Genomic DNA, 23,892 nt, shown 5'->3' with positions numbered 1-23,892 from the left:
CAACAATGTTTAACATTTGTGGTACAAAAATTTTATGCAGACAAAAACATACACTGAGCTTTCAATCCTTATTCAAAGAGAGGTTTATTTTGTCTGGGTTTAATTTTATCATGAAAGTTAGCCAGCCTGTGGGTTTAGATAGAAACAGACAGAAAAGGTGTATTCAGACTTTCCAGTTACAGCTGACGTAAAATAATGATGAATGAGAACCCGGAGAGATCTAGCATGGGAGATGTTTCCCTGGAACATGAACAGCAAAGCTAAGTGTCTCCTAAATCTGGATCTGTCTGTCGGGCAGTGGAGGTCTCCCTCATCTTGAGCAATTTTGTGGTCTAAAGGTTCACGTTTGTGGAAGTGCTACATATGCTGGGGGGACGTTCTCTCCTCTCTTGCCTTTCTATAGTGACTAAACAAATGTGACTCCAAAATCAGCAACTCCAGAGCTGATCTTCACTCACAGCTCACAAACATGAAATACAAAGCCAGCTCCCTACAAATAAAATGATTTGATCTGCACCATAGTTATGCTGAAGTGCGATTTCACCCAGCTAGCTAACATCGAAGAAGTCAAAGGCGAGGAGACCCAAATACAGATTTACAGGGAGATCATACCACACGTGGTAAGTAAGGGGGTACTTATCTCTAAGAAATGTAAAGGTTGAGACCCACATGCTAATTACAAGTTTGTCATGCTGGAATTTGACAGGATAAAGCTTACTCACAGATCAGAAGTGGTTCAACACTTCCTTAAAGTAAAGAGGATGAGGTCTCGACACTTCTTTGATGGTGGGGAATTCTTACGTAGGGTTTTCTCTGTCAGGCGTGGATGATCAATATTGTTGGCACAGAAGTACGACGAATTTGTGGTCACTGTTTTTTGAGGAATGGTACGAAAGAGGTAGATGAATATATGACAGCATGACCTGCCTAAAATTACAGGCACGTTAAGTATTAACTTTAAGAGCTGAGATTGACTATGCAGTACGGTTCGTGTGAAAGTGATTTTCGAGTGAATTTTGGAAGTACGGAAGTTTTACTTAAGTTGATGCAGACTAGGGATCCACGCGTACTTCAGCTGTTCCCAGGCTGCTCCGAGAGACTGCTGAAGGGTCTGGAGACGGACCGCTCCGCAGAGCGATTGCAGCGCAGTACTGACGGTGAATTATGCTATGATACAACAGTGACAGATATTTTTGGTACAAAGTTGCTGTGTTATAGTAAGGATCTGCTAAATGAATTTAGTAAGGCTTATCCCATGCTAAATTTACAAATCTCTTTTTTTTAAGTATAATATGAAAGTCCTCCTTTTGCAGTCCCTCTGTAAGGTAAGTACTTAACGCTTTGCTTATAGTTACTTATGCTTTAGCATGTAAACTTAGCAGTAGTCTCAATTCCATCTTCGGCTAACCAGAAAGGCATCCAGTGTAATTATAAAGAGCCTTGATGCAGTAATTGTCATGTAATTATCGCTCATGTAATCTCATGTAATAACCGCTCTCGGGAGCAGTAACTTTTTTTTTTTTTTTGTGAGACCATGAACATTCGCTATTTTGTGTTACGCTCTCCCATGAAGAGTAAATATCTCATGTTGGTGGACAAGATCAGGGCTTTATTCTGGTCCAAGATGTATTCTTAATTTATTGTCACCAATTCTCCCATCAGCTCCGATTTTTCTTCTATTGAAGATGTTTTTCAGTTCTTCAGCAAAACAGGTTTTGAGTACAAACTACATTAGGATCCCATGACTTGGCTGAAAAACTTGCCTAAGCTGTTGAGTGCCCAGAGCTTGTGCAGAATTGCAATGGCAACGTAAGAAAAAGGAGAAATGAATAGGATTGGATGAAACAATTCCATATTATTTTAAAACATTGTATTTTGTGGTCAAAAAGCCTCAATGTGCTTCACATGTTCATGAAGAAACTGCATTTGACTTGGGAAAAAGTTGATTTCAACCCCTATGTAAGGGGCTTGGAGAAGTAAATGCATAAAAATTAAATATTGTAAACATAATGGTATTAAAAAAATCTTCTCGGTGAATAGTGAAAAGAAATGGACTTTCAATGTTCAAAGATATTTCTTTTATATTCATTTATTCAACTGAAATAATTGGGTTGAGTTGGGTGATTTATTACACTTGTCTTACAACCTGTTATGCAAAAAGAGATGATTTGGAAAGCAAATAATCTAATATAAAATGCCAAAGCATTGAGCTGCTACGGAACACGCACGCATACATGAAAAGTAGAAGCATAAGAAGCAATATTTACAGATGGAATGGAGGAAAAAAATCTGACCGTTCAAAATGAACTACTACAGCATTAGGTCAAAGAAAACAGTTTCTTGCTGGATTATCCACTTGAATTAACTCACGAGAAGCAAGAATCAGAATGGAAACAAGGGCAAGGACCGCGTGATTGTCTGCAGGGATTTGGTGAGGAAGGGTAATGAGACCTCTCTCTCTTGGTGGTGGAGAACCATTAGGTTGGCCCAGTTGTTCAAGACACAGCGCTCTTTCTTGTGTCAATGCAATTGATTGTGTGGATCCATGACTAAACAGATCAAAGAAAATTTCAGCTTTAAAAAACAATGGTACAAATGCAATCTTAAACTGGCATTACAACCAAAATTCCATGTCAAATCTGCAATTACTGGGAATTGAATTTTCAGGGCCTTATATTCCCAAAGTCTTCCATCCATTAATTCCAGAGAGACAACTGGCTGAATAAATACTAAAACCTTTCCAATGTTATTTAGCTCCCCAGCCCGCTGAAGGCAGCAGCATTTCATTTTCAAGCTGTACCTCACTAAGGCAGCATAGTATTCATTGAAAAATTTCCTTTACTTCACAGAAAACACGAGGCTATTTCAGTACAATGTCTTTAAATTAATATTGAATAATTATTGTCAGCAGAGAAGTGAATGTTCAGCAAGCGCCAGCTAGACATGGTGCAGCTTCAGGTCACAGAAAAGTGTGAAACTAAAATGAAGTATGTTATGTAGCATTCGGGGATCGTATTTGCAGAGAGATGCTGGTATCTCCAACGCAAATCCCAGTATTACACACAAATGAGGCAACTGTTTCCAGTGACTGAAATTAAGGCCCAATTACACCTGTGGCACGCCACCTCTCTGGAACCCTCCCACAGTTTTAGGGACGTGCCTTAAAGGCATGAATAGGCAGAAAACGTGTTGGAGTCACGCTTATGCCGGGAACGGCCTCGCCCCCGGGAAGGCGGGAGCGGTGCGACGGGCTCCGCTGAGGGGAGACCCCCCCCGCCACCTCAGACCCACCGCCTCAGCGAGGCAGGGCCCGGCAGCGCCCCGCTCCTCAGGGGCGGCCGCAACCAGCCCAAGGCCGCCGGCTGTTTCACGGGCGGCACAGCCCCAGTGCCGCCCGGGGGTGGTGGGGAGGGCCGGCCCCACCCTCCCCACGGTGGGGCCCGGCGGGGACGCGACGCCGCCGCCACCGGCGGCGGGCGGGCGGGGGCCTGTGGCAAGCTGCCCCGCCTGGCTATTGTGTCTGGCGCTTAGGCGCCCGCCGCGCGCCTGAAAGACCCGCCAGAGAGGAGCCGACGGACGGCGCCGCTGCTGGGAAGCGCCTCCTCCGCCTGGGCAGGGCCGGCGCCGCAGCGCGCCGGCGGGCGGGCTCAGGCGTTCTCCGCGGGCACTCGCGAGCGGCGAGGACCCCGCGCCGCTCGCTCCCGGGCCGCCTTGCCTTACGCGCTGGCGCGCGCGCCCTCGCTCTCTCCCCCAGTAGCGCGGTGCGGAGGTAGCAGGAGCAGCGCGGGGCGGCGGGGCCGGAGTGGGCTGAGGCGGCCGTTCCTAGAGCGAGAGCGCAGTGCACCGAGTCCCCCCGCTCCCCCGGGCCGCTGGCGCGCACGGTGAGGAGGGTGGCGAGGCCCTCCGGACACCGGCGTCGGGGGGGTGGGGGGGGGGAAGGAAGGGCCGAGCTCGGGAAATGACCGCGGCCCCCCTGAGGGCCGCCGGCGGCGCGAGGCTGCCCGGTCACGTGACCGCCCTGCGCGCGCGCCCGCGCGCGTCAGTTCGCTGGAGGGTGGGTGGGCGCGCGCGCGCGGGCCGCACCTGCCGGCGCGCGCGCGCCCTGGGCGTGGGGAAGCGGCCGTGTGCGCGCCCGCCCTCCCGCGTGTCCCCTCCGGCGGCCCGTTCCCCCGTAAAGCGCCCTCGCTCGCTCTCTCCTCTCTCTCTCTCTCTCTCTTTCTCTCACACAGAGATGCCCTCGGCTACCAACAGCACTATGGCGAGCAGCAGCGGGAAGGCGGGCCCGGGCGGTGAGGCTGCCCCGGCAGCGGCGGCCGCCCCGCAGGCATCGGGCGGCAGCATCACCTCGGTGCAAACCGAGGCCATGAAGCAGATCCTGGGAGTGATCGACAAAAAGCTGCGCAACCTGGAGAAGAAAAAGGTGCTCTCCCGTCCCCCTCGGACGGCGGCCGCGGGCTGACCGCCCGCCCTCCCCCCCCCCGGCTCGGAGGGTGGGCCCCGGGCCCCTCGGTCGCCCACCCTTCTCGCCCCCTCCCCTCACCCCCGGAGGCCTGCGCTTTCTGGGGAGCCTTGCCCCCGGCCTCGGGCCGTCTGAAGGGACGTTGAACCGTCCCACCCTATTTTCTTTCCTCTTCCTTGTGCCGGCGAGGCGGCGGCCGGTCCCCTCAGCCGTGCCCTCCTCGTCCCTGGGCCAGGGACCCTGCGGCCTGCGCGGGTTGTTCCCGGCGTCGCCCCCAGGGGCCGCCCGCTGGAAGGTTCCAGAAGGGCGAGCGCCTCTCTCCTGGCCTTTCCCCTTCCCCTTTCGGGGGTCCCCCGGCTCCTTCTGTCGGGCGCCCTCTCCCGCGGCCCCGTACGGCCCCCAGGAGCCAGCCGGGCTCGTTCCCCGCCCCCCCCCCCCCCCCCCCCGGTGCGGCAGCGGCCGGAGGGGACGTGGCTGCCGCCCCCCCTCCAGCCCCGCGGGCCGCGGCCCCCTCCTCGCTCCCGGCGAGCCCCCCTCGGCGGCGCGGCTCCCTTCCCCCTCCCTTCCGCCTTTTGTTTCCCTCGGCGGAGCCTTGCCCAGCCCCGCTCTCGGCTCGCCGCGGGGAACGGCCCCCGATTTCCCTGCTTTACTCCCCCCCCCACCCCCTTTCCCCCGCTCCCGTCGCGGGAGCGCTCCCTCTCCCCGCCCCGGAGAGCCGAGCTGCGGGGAGAGACTGCGGCGGGCCGGGCTCCCCTCAGAGGCCGTGCACATGGAAGCGGGAGCTAACATGGCGGCGGCTGAGGCAGCCTCAGCCTTTCCGACGGAACTGCATTGTGCGAGCAGCCTGCACAAAGCCGGGGGCCGCCGGCCACCCCACCCAGGGATTTTTCACCTCTCGTTTTTCATCGCCTTAAGCTCACCCCTTTGGGAGTCTTAGGTCAGCTGGAAGTGGCCTTTAAGGAGTTATTTTTAGAAATAGCAGCTACTAAATCCGTGGTCCTTGGTTCGAGTTGTGACAGAAGAGAAAAAAGGGTGTCGTGGTTATTTACGGTTTATGTGACACCCTCTCAGTGCTCAGTGTTGCTAGACTAAATGAGCCTCAGAGGGCTTGCTAACCTACAGAGTGTGAGGTGTCCGTCAGAAAAATACTAACATAGGTGTAGCCTACAGACTTGCTTCAAAACACTGTATTACTAAGCTAAAATTAGGGAATACTAGAAATTAATTTTATGTCTGCGTTGAAGCTCTAAATCTGTTATTGCTCTTAGAAGTAAATAAGCACAATTTTTTTTAACTAGCACTTTAGATCGTAGTAGTCTAGATTAGTATTGTATATTTGCAGAAGGTGGAAATACTAGCAGTGAATTAGTCTGTACAGGTGAGTTGCAAGTGAAACAAGCTGTGCTTTACCTATAAACATGTGCGAAGTGTAGTTTCCCACTTAAAAAAATGGGTGTTGGATTTTCCCGATTTTTAAAAAAGAAACAGCAAAAAGCAGCGAGCCAGGGGCTTTTAGATAAGTTTTAGAATTGGAGGGTCTTTTCTTGATCCTTGTCTGAATACTGTCATGTATAGATAGGACAAGATGTCTGTCTTAAACTTGCCATTAATACATATGAATGTGTGTGCACACAAGAACATCGGTCCTCAACTCGAGAAAGAATGCAGATCTTTCTGTACGTCTCTAGTTGTTTGAATAAAATAAAATGGTTTGAAATGATTGTTGTATCTAACATACACAAAAACCGTCTAAAAATATTTTTCTATGATGTTCAAAATGTGTATTTTAAAAACTAAAATTAGCAGGTGAACATTCTCCTGATCTATTCTGTACTTTGAAGTGATAAAGAGGAGAAGCACACTCTTAGTGGTATGTGGGTCAGCTTTCCTTTCTAGTAGCGTTTTTAAATAAAAACTTTTTAAATAATTTACACCTAATTTACATTTGACTTAGCCATTCCATTCTATTTGAATGGACTTTTGGTCAACTTTCATAGTATCTTAAGTTAGAAGGATGTGTGGGAGGCTATTATTCTGGCAGAAGAGAGTGAAAATTGGTGATGCTGGTCTCATGAAGGCCCTAGTGGTTTGGTTTTGGGGTTTTTTTGTTTATCTGTGGCTGCTGTCGGTACGACACCATAGTTCTAAAAAGTTGCAAGTGAATACAGGGGATGAAGTGCCTTTTTTTCTGGAAATGGCTTCTGTTGAAAGATCTTCCATTACAATCACTTACAGCATCTCTTTTTGGGGTACTCGGTGCTAGGCAGTGTGGGCTTAAAAAAGAAAAGGCAACGACTGGGTCTTGAAAAAGAAAAGCTAGGTGTGCTCTCACACCAATGAATTAAAAGTTCAAAGATTTCTGTAAGTCTTAATGGGCTGAAGAAGTTCTGAAACTTACTGAAGTAGGACTCTCGTGTAATAAACACTATAAAAGCCATGAGATACCGTTTTTGGTGTATTAAAGCAGAATTATTAATTTGCAGGCTTGAGCCTCTCCTTGGTGGGGGAGTCAACAGTTTAGTTAATCAACGTTCTTTAATAAAGAGAACGTTGTGTGCTTAGGGTCCTGAAAACAGAGCTTATTGTACACGTGGGTATCAGTATTTTTACTTTATTACTTGCTAAGTTTACTCAAATACACAAATTCATTGATTTTCCTTTATTTTGAATCTTTTGATGACTATTTTTTTAACCATCCAGAAAGTAAAATCATACTGGATGCTGCACAGACAGGAGCGGGTGAAAAATCCAGTAAATCTCACTGAAAACTTCTGCTTAGTTGAACATTTAATCCTTTCTTTGTCAGCAGCTGATAGTGAAGTCCAGTAGAGATGATTTTGAGTTTTGTATTTGAGAACGAATACAAGAATTTACTTGACTTAGACACATGCTTTTGAAGGATGAAAAATAATTCTTCTGTAAGAGGTACCATCTTAGGTTTTAAATGGTATGTGCAGCTTTTAGTTGAGGAAAGGTCACTCTTTATGAAGAAATCAGAAATTTTGAAGTAAGTTATTTAGTGTCATGTTTCCTTCTAAACTCTGAGGGTAAAATGATGTGACCATCAAAATACAGTACACAATTTCAAATCATAGTATTTCTAACTTAGTTCAATACTATTTTGACTTTCTGTATAAAGTAGAAACACTAGATTATTCATTATGCTTTCATTTTCTCTTCCTAAGAGTGACCTCATTATTTGAAAGTATTGCTTGTGTTAAAAGGGACTAGGATAAATTGAGCTGCTTTTCATAAATGTATGTGAAAACGTGGACTGAAAATGTCTGTTCTCCACCTCTTTATATTTGGAAATGATAGGAATGCTATCCTGTTTTCTTCCTCTGTTCTTAGATGACTAGATATTTGTGTGTGCATGGGAGGGGGCAATTGAAGGTTATTTTCTACACAAGACCTTCAGACGTGCAACTTGAATATATGTTGACAAGCTTAGTTAATTTAAAAGTTGCATGAACTCCTCTAGGTTTTTGTTAGGTGTCTGACGTTAGAATCCTACTAGCTTTCCATGTTCCCTAGGAGAAAATACTTCAGTAGGACCTGCATTTTCTTCTTCTCCCTGCCCCTTCTGCTTTTTGTTTTTTAGAGGGAAAAACCTTTCCAAATTAAGCTGATTCAATGTAGATCAAACTCATGTCTTGATACAATGACGACTGAAAACAGCGAAGTTATTTTTGCTTTCAACTTGTGTAATATAGCATGAACTGTGTAAAAACAGTTTTTAAAACCAAATGTTCTGTAAGAGGGACAAAATCTCTTATTTGCTAACACATGGTTTAAGGTATGGGCAGGTGATCACAAAGATTATTCTTGGACAACTGTAAATATAAAGTAAGCATGTTAGCTTAAACTACTTGACATGACTTGAGCTTGGTGTATACAGTTAAAAAGATGGCACATTTTAGCTGTAGGTGGTAACTTAAGATGTCGTTGCTTTATCAGCCTGTCTCGTGAGTTTCTGAATGAGTGTAATCCTGACTGGGTTGAAAAATGAGTATTTAAAAAAGTGCCTCTGTCAGTATTACACAAAAATTTTCACTGGAACAGTAGATGGATATTTCAAGTTAATCTGACTTGGTTGAATAAAATGTTGGATTTCCCGTAGGAAACGGTTACGAACCTATAGTGAGAGCTGAGATCAGTTTTCTATTCTGGTAGGTGCAGCTAATGATAGCAAGGAAGTGCCATGCTTCAAGTTGTCCATCAGTAGCAGCGCTCTTAAGTGCTTTTGCACCATTATTTGGGCCACTTGGATATTCAAGACTTGTGTTGCTCCAGAAGCTCTCCTTGTGAAGCTTGGTTTCAAATTTATCTTTGGAGATTAAACATGATTTTGAAACCAAGAAATTGTAAAATTTTTTTGAAACTGTGTATTGAAAACCCAAATCTTTCTTTGAAACCTCTTGATAGCAGTTTTGAATAACCAAACTTCATCTCTTAAAACACCAGCAGGTTTATCTGTGAATTTACTTGGTGTTTGGTAGTTTCTGGTTTCAGCTTGCTCTGTTTTGTTTTTTGTAGCATAGGGATTATTTCTCATAGCCAATTCCGTTAACTAGATACATGATGAGTCCTACAAGCTGTGAAAGATCTTCTTGTTTAAATTTTTCGAATGCTGCTTTGATGTTTTGTTGATGCTTTTCCTTTTCTCTCAGAAGAAAAAGATACACAGAATGTGTTGGGAGAGCCCAGTTTGCGTTCTAGAACCCAATTTGTGTTCTAGAATTCACTTGCTGTTGTAAAAGTAACTAATTTTGAACACAAATGATGCGTAGAACAAAATCGAGGTCTCTTGCAGTGTAGTCAACTTACCAGTAAATTCATAGTGTTTCTATAGGAAATACTGTATGGCGATTTGGAAAGAGAACGTATATATGCAGCCACCAAAACTTCCAGGAATTTCACTCATCTGTGCCTTAACTTAGTTCAGGTTACTGAAGAAGCAATTTTTTTCTCTGTAGTCAACTCATCTGAGTTTAAAAGGTTCACATTTCAAAGGTTGCACGTATCCATCAGTTCTGCATTTCTTTGGCAAGGAGTGGGTCCCGCTCCTAGCCATTCTTGTCTCTCTCTCTATGGCTGTACGTGTTTGGTTGGATCAGGCTCCTGACCCACCTGTCAGTCTGGCCATACGGCTGTCCTTGTCGGCATGTGGCAAGGGTCAAGAATGTGTGGTGAGCAGCAGAATACTCCTTTTGTGATCAGTGTCCTCTGGGGTAACCTGATCATGAGACTGCAGTCTCAGAATTGGTATGTCTTTCTCACTTGCTTAAAAACTAATGCAGATACTTTTTTCTAAACCATCAAACTTACCAGACTTTTGGGGAAAAAACCACAAGAATATTTACCACTGTTACTTCAAAAATGAATTCAGTTTAAACAGAAGACCTGTGAGTGTTTTGTGTTCTGGAGTATTGATGTTAATGCTTCATTACATCTTGGTTACAACTCAGGACTGAAACAGCTTCTTGGGACTTCTGTTAGGTGTGTGTATATAATAGGAAGAGTACCCAGATAGTGAATGTGAGGACTGTGGGGGGTTTTGAGATGTTTTGAACTTCCATGTCTCATTCCTGATACAGTTTAAGTGTTTTAGCTTTTTGATTTTTTTCTGCCTATTTTCCTGAGGAAATGGGAAGACTGATTTTTGGTTTTTGTTTTTTTTAAGTCATTTCTGGGCAGTCTTTGCTGACAAGATAGACTGATGAATGAGTGTGGAGATGATGGTGGAGGGGGCAAATAAATTACAATGTACAAATGTAAAACAAGTTAATAAACTTCTGTTGCATAGCTTGGCTTTTCTTTTGCTTCAGTGGGAAATGTATAAAGCAGCTATTTTAAATTTTGGATTATTTTAATTGCTTAATGCTGTTTAAAAAAATGCATGCAGTTTTTTGAGATATTTCAGAAAACAGACTTGCAGTAGTCCCCTCCATCTTTTCTTTGCTTGTGGTGAAGTGTGCATGACAAAATGTTTACTTCAGCTGGTTGGAGAGGTTACCTTCTCCCCTTCCACCTTGCAGCTTTTCATACACACTTTTGCCGCTGTAACTGGTATAAACCTTACCGTTGAAATTATCTGGTTAAATATAGTGCCTCCCTCCTGCTCCTGGCCCCCTTTTTTAAGGGTTATTTTTAATCGGATCATTGCAGTGATCCAGTTTATAGCATAGCACTGTAAATGACTGTAACAGCGCAGCTGAGTGGTCAGGCATTTTTAAAACCAGTATTGTTTTTGAAGCTAATGTCATGTAACTGCATATTTTTTTTCACTTTAGGATAACATTTTTGAGGCAATTCAGAGAAGGTAATGAGAGTGTGAGGGGAAGGTATCTGTTACCGTAATAAAGTAACTCAATTTTGGATTCCTATTAAAATAAAATCTAGGGCATACTTAAGCAATGAACACCATCACCTTCCCCCTGTGCCCCCCAGTTTCCTATACGTGGTGCTTTTCTCCTTGGGAACTCCAAAATACTTCAGGTATCTCAGTGGAAAAAGAGCTGAAGCGCGGTGGCTTGCTATCTGCAGAACTGGGGTCTGCTGACTCATGAGCTGTTTAATAGACAATTTATGTGCTCGCTTTGCCACTTGATTTTTTTTTTTTTTCCCTGCTGGTTTAGCTTTTATGCTTCAAGATGTAGATCCATGATGAGTGAGGATGAAGTTGTGTAAGGGGGGGGTAAAATTAAGAAAACCTTTACTTCTTGCAGACACTGCAGTAGGTTGCCAAGCATGAATTTTACTGCAGTTATTTTACAGCACTAATGCTGCTCTTAGATTGCTGTTAGTTGACAGTACAGATTAAAAAGAAAGCATTTTGCTTCCTTAATATTTCTGTCTAATGCAGCATTTGGATTTTACAGTGTCTTTGGGATGATAGAAGAATGCTTACTTAGCATTTGAAATCTTTGTGATAACACGTAACTAAACACATTTGCTTGTCCTCTGCATTGCAGCTGAAAGGGCTTTCCCTTTTGCTTTTACCTTTCTGATACGGATGTTTTTAAGGAAGAAAAAGTGAAGAGAAGTAACTTCTCATGGTTAGAAATAGACATATTACCCTTTTGTTTTTTAGTTGATACATTACTGAATGAAAATGAACAAAGCATTTGCATTAGACCTCAAGAATATTTGACCATTTAAGAAAAACTTACGCGCTGTTTGAATATGTTATTGCAATATGCTTAATCTGAAGATACCAACTATGCTGAAGTAAGGCTGCATGGAAAAACTGTGCAGAAACAATTGTAGTTATTTAGGGTATTTTTATCTCTTCCCTCCCTTATGCCCTTAACCACAAAAATGGATTATGTGAGTGTTTTGCAGCATAATTTTGCACTACGTGTTTTCTTCAACAAAGTTGATCTAAGTAGTGTTCTCCTAGAATTTGATGTTCTATCCTGTTTGTCTTACTGTTGCTGTTTATGGGTTTGTGTTGGAAACTGGATCACAGAAATTGTTGGGGGTTTTTTTATGCATTTTTGTAGACACTTTGAACTGGCTCATATTAGCAGTCTATTAACTGTACAGCCTCACAAACAATTGCATCAGTGTGACCAAGGGAGTTGTAATCTGCAGCATGGGAGTAAGTGGCTCAAGCAAGCAGGAGCTTTTAAAAATTTCTTTGTCTGCAAAGCCAGTTCGTTGTAGGATTTAAGCTACCTTAAGCAGCGGAGGCTTCAGTTAACTTGGTTGGCTTTGCACTGGGGCATTGCAGTGTTTAAGCTCTGTACCCTCCCTTTTTGACCTCACAGCTCGGCTGCTATCTCTAAATCATGAAAACTACTTTCGTGATTGTCCAACCATGTCATCATCTATTCTAAAATGAGTATGTATAAGAGTAAAATGGCCTTATTTCCTGTTGTGGTAGATTTCCAATATGCCAAATGCTCTTCAGGTGTATTTTTTTTATATATTACCAACTGTGGCTGCTGCATTTGACAACTATTACTCTGCTAGTGTCTGTCCCCAGCATGAAATTCCCAGTAATGTTTTCTGGAGCTCAGGAAGATACTACTTTGACTTTGCGTAGGCTGTTACTGGCTCTGATGCACTGAAAGATGAAGTAGTTAAGTGTTAAATCTAACCTGTAGGATTTCCAAAGAAATAAACTCTTGGTGCTAGGTGACGTCAAAAGGACCAAGTCTCATAAGGACAGTTACGTGTTTCAGTAAGTGATGCTGGGCATCAAATGCTTTGTAAGAGGAGCTTTCTTGTTAAACTGTTTCACAGACTTTGATCTTTCCAGAAGGTCTGAAATTGAGCATAGAAGTTGAATTAGCTAGAAAAACACTGGTAAAATATTTTAACTGAAATGTCCTGAAACAAAAACAATAAAAACCAAAGACCACCACCAACAAAAAAACCTGTCACTCTTTGGCATGTATAAACTCTGAAACAGTGGTTGCGTCAGGGTTTTAATTATTTTATATTCAAAATGAAGTGTTTCTGCTGGCTTTCCTTTTCATGTTGCTGTTATGCTAGATGGGGAAGCTAATTGTTAAGGATTCATTTTATGCCTTTCTTTTAATAGGGCCAAGGCAAATTTCATAAAAAATACAAGCATATGTGACAATACAGAAATGGTGAAAACTTAGAACTTAGTGGTTAGTTATGTTATTCTTAGAGACTTTGCTTCCTTTCTAAGAACCTTTCTACTTAACCTGTAGGTTCTTTGTCACTTCCGGCGTGCATAAGTTTTTTACCTGCTTTTGCCTAGTGTCAGTGTTTTGCATGGTGTTATATTTAAGCAGATTAGAGAACTGATCCTGCTGAAAATTAACCTAATGTTTCCTTTTTCAGTTTCTCCCCATGAAAAAGAAATCTTAATGCTCTTGAACAAAAACATTTTAGAGCTATTAATATGAATTGTGTTGGTGGACGTTCTTACACAAAGGATTAGAAACTCTTTTAAATTCTTTAAAACTATCTTAACTGATGCAAGTACAAAGAATTACAGTTCTGAATCTTAATAGCATTGGCAGTGGTTTTTTGCAGTCATGTTTTTGGAATTGTAGTGATAACAGTGGTAATAAGCTCTGACTCAACTGAGTTCAGCTCTGTGTTTCGACTGAAGGAAATGTGCATTGAGTGCTCTTCCCATTAGGAGGAATGTGTACTTCCTCGAAATTAAGACTAGTCATGAAGATGTATTGTGATAGCCAAATAATGTTAAAATATTTGTCTCTTGGAAGTATTTACATTTTTTTAACCAGGAAGACAAGTTTTCTCAGGTACTATTTCTACATGACAGTTGCATGCTTGTGTAATGTGTTACAGTCTGTGTTTACTGTAATACTACAGTACCTAATTTTGTTGGCCCAAGTAGAAAAAAGCAGTAACCTGATTTTGGCTCCTCATAGCATTTTTTCTTTCTTTTCAGAGCAAACTTGATGATTACCAGGAACGAATGAACAAGGGAGAACGTCTGAATCAAGATCAACTGGTAAAGAGAAAAAAAAATACTAACCAGATCTCTATTAAATTGTTTTGTGATCTTTGTGGGGAAGGAAGGGATGAATTTCACTTCCCCTTTCCCCTTGTTAAAAGCTAGATTTTTCTGAGCTCTGACTTGGCCTCAGTTTTTTTTTATTTCCTAGAACATCTCAATTTTTCTGTTAATCAGAAATTGAAAGAATAGGTAGAGGAATGTGTTGTAATGTAATGCTTTATGCTTGTTGAGGTTAGGTTGTGAATAAACTGTGGTGAAAATTGGCATATGTTATAACATAGGACTGTTGGAAGAGCTAAATGATACCTTTGAGGTTCCCTGGACATCATCCTCTTCTTCGCAGGAAATGTGCCCAGGGAGAACTTAAGGAGCTTAGTGACTTGGTGGTAGCTTGTAAATATTGTGCAGTCTAGTTAGAGATGTAGCTTAGACCAAGTTCTGAAGGGCTCTCAAAAAAAGCTACGTCCACGGGTATATCACAGCTATCAGTGCAGCAGATGTGGCGCTCTAGATAAGCTGGACTTACTGGAGGTATGCTGATCCTCTCCTTGTTGAGGCTGGTTCTTAAAAAAGGTGGTTGTAGAGCTTGACTCAACAGCAGTTTTCCAGTTGTAATAAATATAAAGCAAGTATCAAATGAAATTCAGTTGGATGATACAAACATGCATATTGATACTTAAAGAGCTTACCAGATGCTCAGTAATCAACAATATTTTGTTGATGATTTTTAACATTGAAAAGAGTGAAGGGAAAAAAAATGTACCCTGCAACTATTACAGCTGTTCACAATTACAAGAATTAGCTGCTTCCCTTGATCCATGTGATCTTTTCATCTGTCTAGGCTTTGCTTTGGTTCTTCTGTGCTAACTGAAATATCAGTGATCTGTATATTTTTATTCTTTAATGGCATATTGTGAAAATAAACCATGAGAAGTTTTCTGTTTGATGAGCAGGGAAGGGAACTGAAATTTCATATTGAGGAGGGAAGCTCGTGATTGAGTTTTATGAAGACCACAGCCTGACTACCACACTTCATAAAGATAAAATCTTTTTTGGTTGGAGAAATGCTGAAAGTATTTGTTATTTTCCCTTATGTCTTCTGCTTCTACAAATCAGCTAAGAATGATGAATTTTGTAAATCCACCTAATGTATATGTGTAATATGTAATACCTGTATATGTGTAAATTTCTTAGCTGTATTACAGGTGGAAATCCTTAAATACAGTTCATGTTCCTTGCTTTTCAAAGAAAGTAGGACCTTACCTTTTCTTTGGCTCAATTGTTCTTACCAAGAACATAGCCATTATTAATTTTGTCACGGCAGGAGTGTAAATGTCACAGCGGGTTTTTTTTTCCTGATTTGATCCTCTAATTTCTCAGTACTGCAAGGGGTGGGTTAAGGAGTTTGGATTGCTTTGGTGCAAATCAGAATATTAGATTTAAGAAAATAGCAAATAATAAAGATTTCTGGAGAAGGGAACATTATGCTCTGTATAGCGTTTTGATTTTGGCTCTGACTCAAGGTAACAATGCATTAATTCTCGAATCTTTATCTCTTGAGCAGTTTTGAGTTGCCAGATTGCTCTTCTCCCGCATTCCCCTGCCTGCCAGTTAGTTTTTGTCAGAAACTGGCTAAAGCCAAACACTAAACTAGTATGTCATGCATGTGAGCATATATATGCATATGCTTTAGCATATTTATCTAAGAAACTAGAGTTCCTAAAGACATACGCAAGTCTTTTCAATATTTTTGCCAGTGAAAATCAAAATTTGACTTAACATTGTTGCAGTCCCATTCAGGGATGCTGTGTCTCACTTAGGAACTAAAAATGTGGGAATTTGTTTGTTGAAAGTATGTATTTTGTTCTATTGGTGATGGTTTATTTTTGTGTTTTCTTTTTCTTTTTTTAAGGATGCGGTGTCAAAATACCAGGAAGTGACAAATAATCTGGAATTTGCTAAAGAACTGCAGAGGAGTTTTATGGCTCTGAGCCAAGACGTAAGTAAAGAGCAAGTGGTGCCATGTAGGCTATCAGCTGCAATACCAGACACTTAGGCTTTAAACTCTTTCACTAATACTAGATACAGTAGTCGCCTCTATTTACAGAGGTGAAATGCTCATGATTTCTTGTATGTTTGGCTGTTTTCTTTTACTCTGTGTATTAGTTTGTGTCAGGTTTTCTGAAGGCTGTTCCTAAAAGATTTTTCTGATGGACTACATAAATGTATGGGAACGAAAAGAATATAATGTTCTGACAAAATGTAACTGTTGAAAACAGTGGGATTGCAAAAGAGGCCTGTCATGCAACGTTATAGACAGCCACTTACTGCCAATACTAACATTTTCTCAAAACGGAGATTTCACAGGCGTGCTTCTCTCTTTGGCAAGTGGCTGAGGGGTTTCGTGTCTTTATATTACCATAGGATATCAAGTCTCAGCAACTGAAAGCATTGCAGTTCCTTTTTCAAGATTCTTGCTGTCTTGTTAATTGCAAATACAGTCTGAAACTGCAGTGTGGGACAAGGTTAATACTATTTTCATAAAGGATAAGTTAACTGAATACTAGTAAAACAGGTAATCTTTTGTGTTGGTGTTTTATCAAGAATGTAAAATAACAGTGTAATCAAGAATAAGTTCTAAAACTCTAATAGACAGTTCCAGTTATATGAACAGCTTTGCTTTATTTCTTTGTGCCAAGAACTGCAAACAAAAAGACACACTTTAGAGCTCTGCAATATCATTGCAAGGAAGAATTAGTTCTGGGGCAAGCTGAAAGCGTAACTCATTCTACAGGACTGGAAGATTCTAAATGCAGTAATACAGTTAGAGTTAATGAGTTACAGAAAGAGCAGCAACATTGGTAGAATTGATTGTGTAGGCGATGTTAGTGCAGCAGACTGGTCTAACGAGTGTATTTAGTTTGTGAACAGACTGTGATAATTTGAAGGGCATCAGCATCCTCACATTACAAACTGCTTTCTATGTTTGATGTAGTTGTAAACTTATAGGCCTCTAAGCCAAGCCGTTTCATTTCTTTTCTTGCATCAGGGTTCCATGTATGTTTACAGAACGTTAGTAATGAGGAACTTTCTTCTTCTGACAAGTTTGTCCTGAAATAGTTCCCTGGTCAGCTAACTGCTAAAAGAAGCAAGTGAATCTGGGAGTAATAAATTGGCGCTCTGCTTTCAAATTTGGTTGCAATTTTTCCTGATTAGAGTTAGTTCTCATACAGTTGATTTTAAGAGATGTCTTTGATTTTTAGAAAAGAAATTTAGATGCTTCAGAGGGAGAAAGCTATTGTCACGACTTACATTTTTTGAAAAAGAAGATTAAAGCCTTGTATAGTTACAAAGCAAGCAAGCTGAATTTTGGATGCTAGATGCTTGGATTAAGAATAAGAATGGAAGAAACGTCCTGTAGGTTCAGATCAGTGATGCATTTAGACCAGTATTAGGACAGCAGTTGTAGAAGGTACTATGCAGAGTACAAGGCTGATGATTATCTGTCATCCATTCCCTTATGTCACCCGTGATCCTCAAACTGAGAATGTTAGAGAGTAGATGCATTCCCGTTCCCTTTAGTGTTTGTCTGTGGACCCTGTGTCCAAGAATTTGTTTAAATCTTTTTTGAGCTTGCTCATACTGTCTGTCTCCCCAGCCTTTCATGGCAAAACATTTCATGAGTTCCCTCCCGTGGTGTGTAAGAAACAAGATTACTTTTGTTTATCTGTTTTAAGCTGATCTCCTAGTAGTTTCAATGAATGCCTCCTACTATCACAGGGTATGGTAAATAACCGCTCTGTTCATGTTATCTGCTGGCCTTTGTGGCCTTTATGAAAAATCTGGATCACACTTACTCCTCCAAGTTGAAGAACCCAGACTTAGGCTCTGCTCATAATCATTTGAGTTGCCCTTCTCTATACCTTTTCTAATTGCTGTAAGTCCTCCTTGAGTTATGGAAGGTAGAAGTTGTAAATAGCCACAATGTTTGTTTAAAAGATACTCAATTTTGTACATTTTTGCCACATTCATCTAGATGAAAATCACTTAGTGTTTACAGAATGTTTGATAACGGAAGCAGATAATAGCAAGCTGGGCTTGTTTGAAGTAACACATTCATGTCTGAAGCTTTAGATGTGGTAACTGCAGTTACTTGACTGAACTGCTTGTAAGTCATGAAGTACAGACTTCAAGTAAGAATGTGATCAAGATCCAATATGATCCAAAGTTTGTGGCATTGATTTTAAAGTTTGTCTTAATTTGTAGAGTTTTGATTCTGCTTAAAAGATACTATTCAAATTTCACAGGTTATTCTTCTGTAATGTTAAATTGATAAGTGGCAGTTCAACACCAACATCCATCTCTACTTACCAATAAAAGACATTTCAGATCTATTTCCCCCCCCCCCCGAGTTCACTACAGAATCCAAGTTTAAGCAATTTAAAATTTCATTTTAAACAGATCCAGAAAACAATAAAAAAGACAGCTCGCAGGGAGCAACTGATGCGAGAAGAAGCTGAGCAGAAGCGTTTAAAGACCGTACTAGAGCTACAGTTTATTTTGGACAAGTTGGGTGATGATGAAGTGCGCAACGACTTGAAACAAGGATCGAACGGAGTACCAGTACTGACAGAGGAGGAACTGACAATGCTGGATGAGTTTTACAAGCTAGTTTACCCTGAACGAGACATGAACATGAGGTAGGCCTACAGTAAAGTACTTTTCTTTATAATTGTAGGTCAATTAACAATATATTTGTACTGTGGTAATTTAAAGACTTGGAAGAAATTAACTCTTACTATTTTTTTTAAGGTTGAATGAGCAGTATGAGCAAGCATCTGTTCACCTGTGGGACTTACTGGAAGGGAAGGAAAAAACAGTTTGTGGAACAACCTGTAAGTATAGTCTCTGTATTAAGAGATAGTGCACTGAATTTGTGCTTGAACTAAAATACAGTGTCTGATATGAGAGACCTTTGGCAGTTAATTATCTTTCTGAGTTTTTAGAGTAGCTACTTTTTTTTCAGACCTTAGCTGGACTGTAACAGAGTAACGTACTGAAGTGTGAGCTTACTGTGTGGTGTATTTTTTTTTTTTTTTTTTACTGATGCAGCATTACTCAGTATTTAAGCTTAGTCCGTTCCTGCTATTTCAGCAGTATTCTGCTGCTGGTGGTGCTTAGTAGCAATTCTTTGTTTTCTGGAAATGTGTGTGTGAACAAGGAGCTTTGTCAATAATATGACCTAATACATAAACTGGCATGGCCTTATTTAGTATGATGTTCTGCTCCCTCTTGTCTCCTGCAGAAAGCATTCTGGTTTTGCCCTGTTTTGATTGATTGAACTCTGTAGATCGGGGTGTGATCATGCAGATGGACTGCTTTCTTGCAGAAATGTAAATTTTCACAAATACATACCTTCTAACACTAGACCTTAAGAAAATGACTCTGCTAGGCAGTTGTCTGTTTCGTGTATCATGGGGAATTTTTGAAGTCTCTTAATTGGAAATCAATAGGAAAGTTTTAGGGAATAGTATCCTTTTTTGTAGGTAAAATGGCTAACACCTTTCCTCCTTTAAAAAAAAAATTCAATTATCTTTATTACATTAGAGTAATACTGAGCTGTTGAAAGAGTTTTTTGTGTTCTATTCATAGAAAGTGAAATTATAGTTTTGCAATTGTTATGTAACCTGCTTTATTGAGGAATGATACACAGGAGATTGTAAGATACTGTGGCCTTAATGGTCATAAGATTTTCCTTGTTTGTGGCAGAATAGGAAACTTGAAATTGTTTATATTGTGAGGAGGTACCAGGTTAGTATTTTTTTAATTAATATTTGTTCTGCAAGAACTCAAGTCTGAAATGGTTGTGATGTTAGATCTTTGTGAGAGCCCAAAGATATGTACCATGGTTTTTTTTTGAAGAGGTGGAGGAAGGAGAAGGTATGGGGCTAGTTTTCAGGAGGGAGCTGATGTATGCTCCTTGGAGACCTAGTCGTTCTCATACTGGATGAAGTCGGGCTGGGTATTGTATCTGGATCTCAAGATGAGCTTTTAGTGATGTCATTGGCAGCCATTGCTAGTTTGCTTTGTCTTATAATAGGGATGAATGTTAATGTATTTCTGTGTTCTTCTCTGCGTATGTATTGATTCATACAGCAATCATCACTTGCCAAGCGTGCATTGAGAATGTTCCATTTTGAGTCTGTTTTGTTTTCTGTTGGCCTAGACAGTCAGTAATGCTGCCTTGCCAATGTGGCTGATTTGTTTTGGGTTAAGACACCACAGCATTCATCTGAGGCACTGAGTGCAAGCTTGTGCTTGTTTTGCTTACAAAGGCTGTTCTGAGCCACTTCACCTCAGGGGAAGAACCTTCATGAAGGTGGTACCTGTGGAAATTTATACTGGCAGTTGTTTTGTAAGGAATTGACTTACAGTGAGGTTTTTTTTTTAATTAGGAAATTACAAATAAAATCAGCTACAGTTGGAACTTCAGTGAGTTCCTGAAACTTTCCAAACTGAAAACTAAGCAACCAGAGATTTTTGAAATAGCAGGAATTAAAGTACAGTAATTAAATTCATAAACTTTACCTCACTTTGAAGTGTTTCACAAATCTTCTGAAGAGTATTACATGCTCTTAAGATTCTCCTTGCCCTTCAGATTTTTCTGAATGGAAGTTGATTATTAATTGATTCATTTAATATGACTAGTAAGACAGAAGTAATTCTGTAACAGTATTGTCCGTGGACTAGCTTGGGGCAGCAACATCTTCCCAGCAAAAGGGTAATAAAATTTATGTGGGCTCTTTGGAAAGGATGATGAGGATTGAGTTACTGTTAGTCTTTAACTTCTTCCATTTTCCTAGATAAAGCGCTAAAGGAGATCGTTGAACGTATTCTTCAAACTAGTTACTTTGATAGCACCCATAACCATCAGAATGGATTATGTGAGGAAGAAGAAGCAGCACCCGCACCTGCAGTAGAAGACACTGTAGCAGAAGCTGGTAAGAATATGAAGATCTGTTGTGACTAGCACATTCGTTTGTGTTGTACTGTCTTGCCTCTTTGGATTCATCAGGGCGATTAAACTGCAAATGCAGTTTTAAGCGCAAAAAGCACCTGTCTCTGAATTCTTCGAGTATACTAGTGTTTTGAATAGAAATGTCATTTCTTGATAATCAGGTATACCTCTAGCCAGGCAACGTGTATAGGGGCAGTCAACCGTTCATTCAGCCCTGCTCTGAGCCATGAGGAAAGAAAAGCAGAGCTGTGTTCCAGAAGACTTCTGTAAGGCTGACTCTTGCCAGCAACTTCTTTGGAGGGACCGTAATCCTTTCTAATGATCACATTGTAAATGTCTTCCGTCATGTGCAAGGAAAGGCTTACTGTTCTAACTGTGGAGCGTCAGCTGAATGAAGGAACAAAGTCACTTAGTCGTACTTGTTTCTGAACACATCTTTCAGCATTTGTCTGTCCAATATGTCACTTGCTGAAATAAGAACCCAGGCTAACAATGAAATTATTTAGAAGCAGGTTTATGCAAATGCACATTATTGCAAACATCTCTTTCCTAGTTTGTTTTCCTGTAGAAATTATGATTTAAAAACAAAATTTTGTTTGTAGAGTTAAAATGATCAAAGATTAAAGTTCTGGTTGCTTGAGGCTTTTCCATTTTTCAGTGGTTCCCACCAGTTTAATCTTTTCTTAGAAGGGAAGAGTTTTTGAAGCAAAGGGTATGCTTACATACTTAAGAAGCTCAAGAATATGGTACCAAACTTGAAGAAAAAAATTCATGACCTTTTTTTCCCTTTTGAATATGTTGTGGAGAAAATTGACATTTGGGGTGGATGAACATAACTCTTCATAGCAAGAATTTAATGGTTTTTTTTCTTTTAAATTCAAAGCTCTGAGAATCTTTGTTATTGCTTAATTCTCTATTAATGTCCTGTTTTTATTTTCTTCATTCTGAGACACAAGTTCTTCTTTATCTACCTTGTAACATTAGGTTTGTTTCTGAACCCAGCGGATACTTAACTGTACAAGTCAGCAATATTGAGGCTTTAATTTCAGATCTAATCAAAATCCCATCCCCTTGAAGATGTCTGACAAGGCGACTCCTTCATTAATGTATAGCAAGCTTCTAATACTAGGTATTAATGTCACTCAGGAGTAAATGTGTGTCCATTCATTCTTACACCTAGCTGTACTTTCTGTGTAGTAATAGTCTGTAACACTTCTTTAAAGTAAATGGTTTTGATAAATGATGACTGCAAAAATGCGTCACACTTCTTCAAAATTCCACTTTTATTGGGGGAGATTTTTTTATCTAACTTTGTATTTTCTAGGTCTGTAACGTGATTTTTGGTTTGGGATTTTTTTCACGTAAATGGTATATTTTTCTTACAGAACCTGATCCAGCGGAAGAATTTACTGAACCAACTGAAGTTGAATCAACTGAGGTATTAGTCACTGGAAAGATTGTCATTTTGTATAGCTTTAATGCCACTTACTTTTACTTTCATACCCTTTCTTATTTTTATTTTAGTATGTAAACAGACAATTCATGGCAGAGACTCAGTTCAGCAGTAGTGAGAAGGAACAGGTAGATGAGTGGACAGTTGAAACGGTTGAGGTAAGATCTTGTGTACTGCAGGTAAAATTGCAATCCCTGTTTCCGCTGACTCTCAATTCATGATAGGTTCTAGTATTGCACCCCTTCTCCCCCAATATATATAAAAATACATATATTTAAGTAGGCTTGGACTCACTACTCATTCTTAAATTACATATTTAGCTCAGGAGTACCTAAAATAGAAACTACGCAGTCTGGCTAAGTTTGTGGAGAACTTGCTGTTGTTCAGTAGTGGCTTGCTTGGGAAAATGGAACTTAAAAGTCTTACGCTTAAAAAGACTTAAAAGATTTTTTTTTTTGAAGACTTTTTTTTTTTAAGAGAACTTTGCTGCAAATATAGAACTTAAGTTTATCTATGCAGCTGCTGACAACATGGCATAGTTGTGCATTTCATTAAGCTGTTCCATGGAGAGGGAGCGGAAAGTTAATATCTCAACTAATATCTACTCCAGATTGCATATGCACATAATTTGGTGTTAAAATATAGCTTGTATGTACATCTCTGCTTTCAAGAGCTATAGTTCTTCAAGTATTTAACTTGTTATTGCTTTGCAGTTGAGTGATTGTTCACTTGTGATGTTTGTGGTACATTGTTACTGAGTTCCATTCCCAGTTCAGTAGTTTAGGCTCTAGACTTAACTACATGTACAAGTCCATTTTATTATACTAGAATTTGTGTTCTTCACATACTGGAAAGGACAAGTCACATGGAGTCATTCGAGTGTTTGGTATGTTGGAACTTGGGTTTTATACATCTGTTAGGAACAGGTATAAGCAGCATCTTCCAGGTGCTGGAGACTTAATTTTTGATTCACCTTAGCCTTCTGCAGCAGCAAATTAGATGGTCAATTTTTTAGACTTTGTTCCTTGGTGCCTTCAGGCTCTTAAGTGTAGGAGTGGAGTAAGTGTTCATCATCTCTTCAAGTGGTGAAGAAGAGAGCAGCCGTTCTGATCTGATTATCTAATCTGCCCGATTTTACGTTCAGTCTGGCTGAAATTCATATCTTACGGTGTTGAAGACCACTAAGAGATTTAATAATACTTAGGATGGGCGTGAGGCTTCTAGAACTAACTAGACAACTTTGCCAGGTATGTGAATGATTTTGGTAGTATCTTGTCATAGTATTCCATTGCCTTACTTAAAAAGCGCTAAAATATCACTGCTATTGAATGTGATTTAAGAAATCTCTTAAAAACAACAAAGAAACCGTCCAAAACACATTAAAGTCATGCTTGATTGGGGTATTCTTCAAGACACAGCATTTTAAAGTTAATGCTTGATTGGCTTCAGTCTATCTTGAATTATACCCAAATTACATTTGTGTTTCTACCAAG

General features: G+C 40.7%; 1 protein-coding gene across 2 annotated transcripts in view; it reads left to right on the top strand.

The window, feature by feature from the left end:
- Positions 1 to 3,743: 3,743 nt before the first annotated feature.
- CAPRIN1 (cell cycle associated protein 1) overlaps positions 3,744 to 23,892 on the top strand; it is a 35,848-nt gene continuing 15,699 nt past the window's right edge. The window contains exons 1-9 of one of the 2 annotated variants that reach the window (XM_076343746.1): positions 3,744 to 3,881; positions 4,230 to 4,420; positions 13,860 to 13,922; positions 15,841 to 15,927; positions 18,390 to 18,628; positions 18,741 to 18,823; positions 20,792 to 20,929; positions 22,332 to 22,384; positions 22,471 to 22,557. In XM_076343746.1, the coding sequence (XP_076199861.1) occupies positions 4,232 to 4,420; positions 13,860 to 13,922; positions 15,841 to 15,927; positions 18,390 to 18,628; positions 18,741 to 18,823; positions 20,792 to 20,929; positions 22,332 to 22,384; positions 22,471 to 22,557 (939 nt within the window). In that variant the 5' untranslated portion in view covers positions 3,744 to 3,881; positions 4,230 to 4,231. Of the gene's footprint in view, positions 3,882 to 4,116; positions 4,421 to 13,859; positions 13,923 to 15,840; positions 15,928 to 18,389; positions 18,629 to 18,740; positions 18,824 to 20,791; positions 20,930 to 22,331; positions 22,385 to 22,470; positions 22,558 to 23,892 lie in introns of those variants that run through there. The other variant, XM_076343747.1, reaches the window with a different exon arrangement.

The sequence above is a fragment of the Aptenodytes patagonicus genome, chromosome 7 (assembly GCF_965638725.1).
Source record: "Aptenodytes patagonicus chromosome 7, bAptPat1.pri.cur, whole genome shotgun sequence".
Lineage (NCBI taxonomy): Eukaryota > Metazoa > Chordata > Aves > Sphenisciformes > Spheniscidae > Aptenodytes > Aptenodytes patagonicus.
The sequence above is the reverse complement of the archived record's forward strand: the minus strand, read 5'-3'. Positions and strand labels throughout refer to the sequence as shown.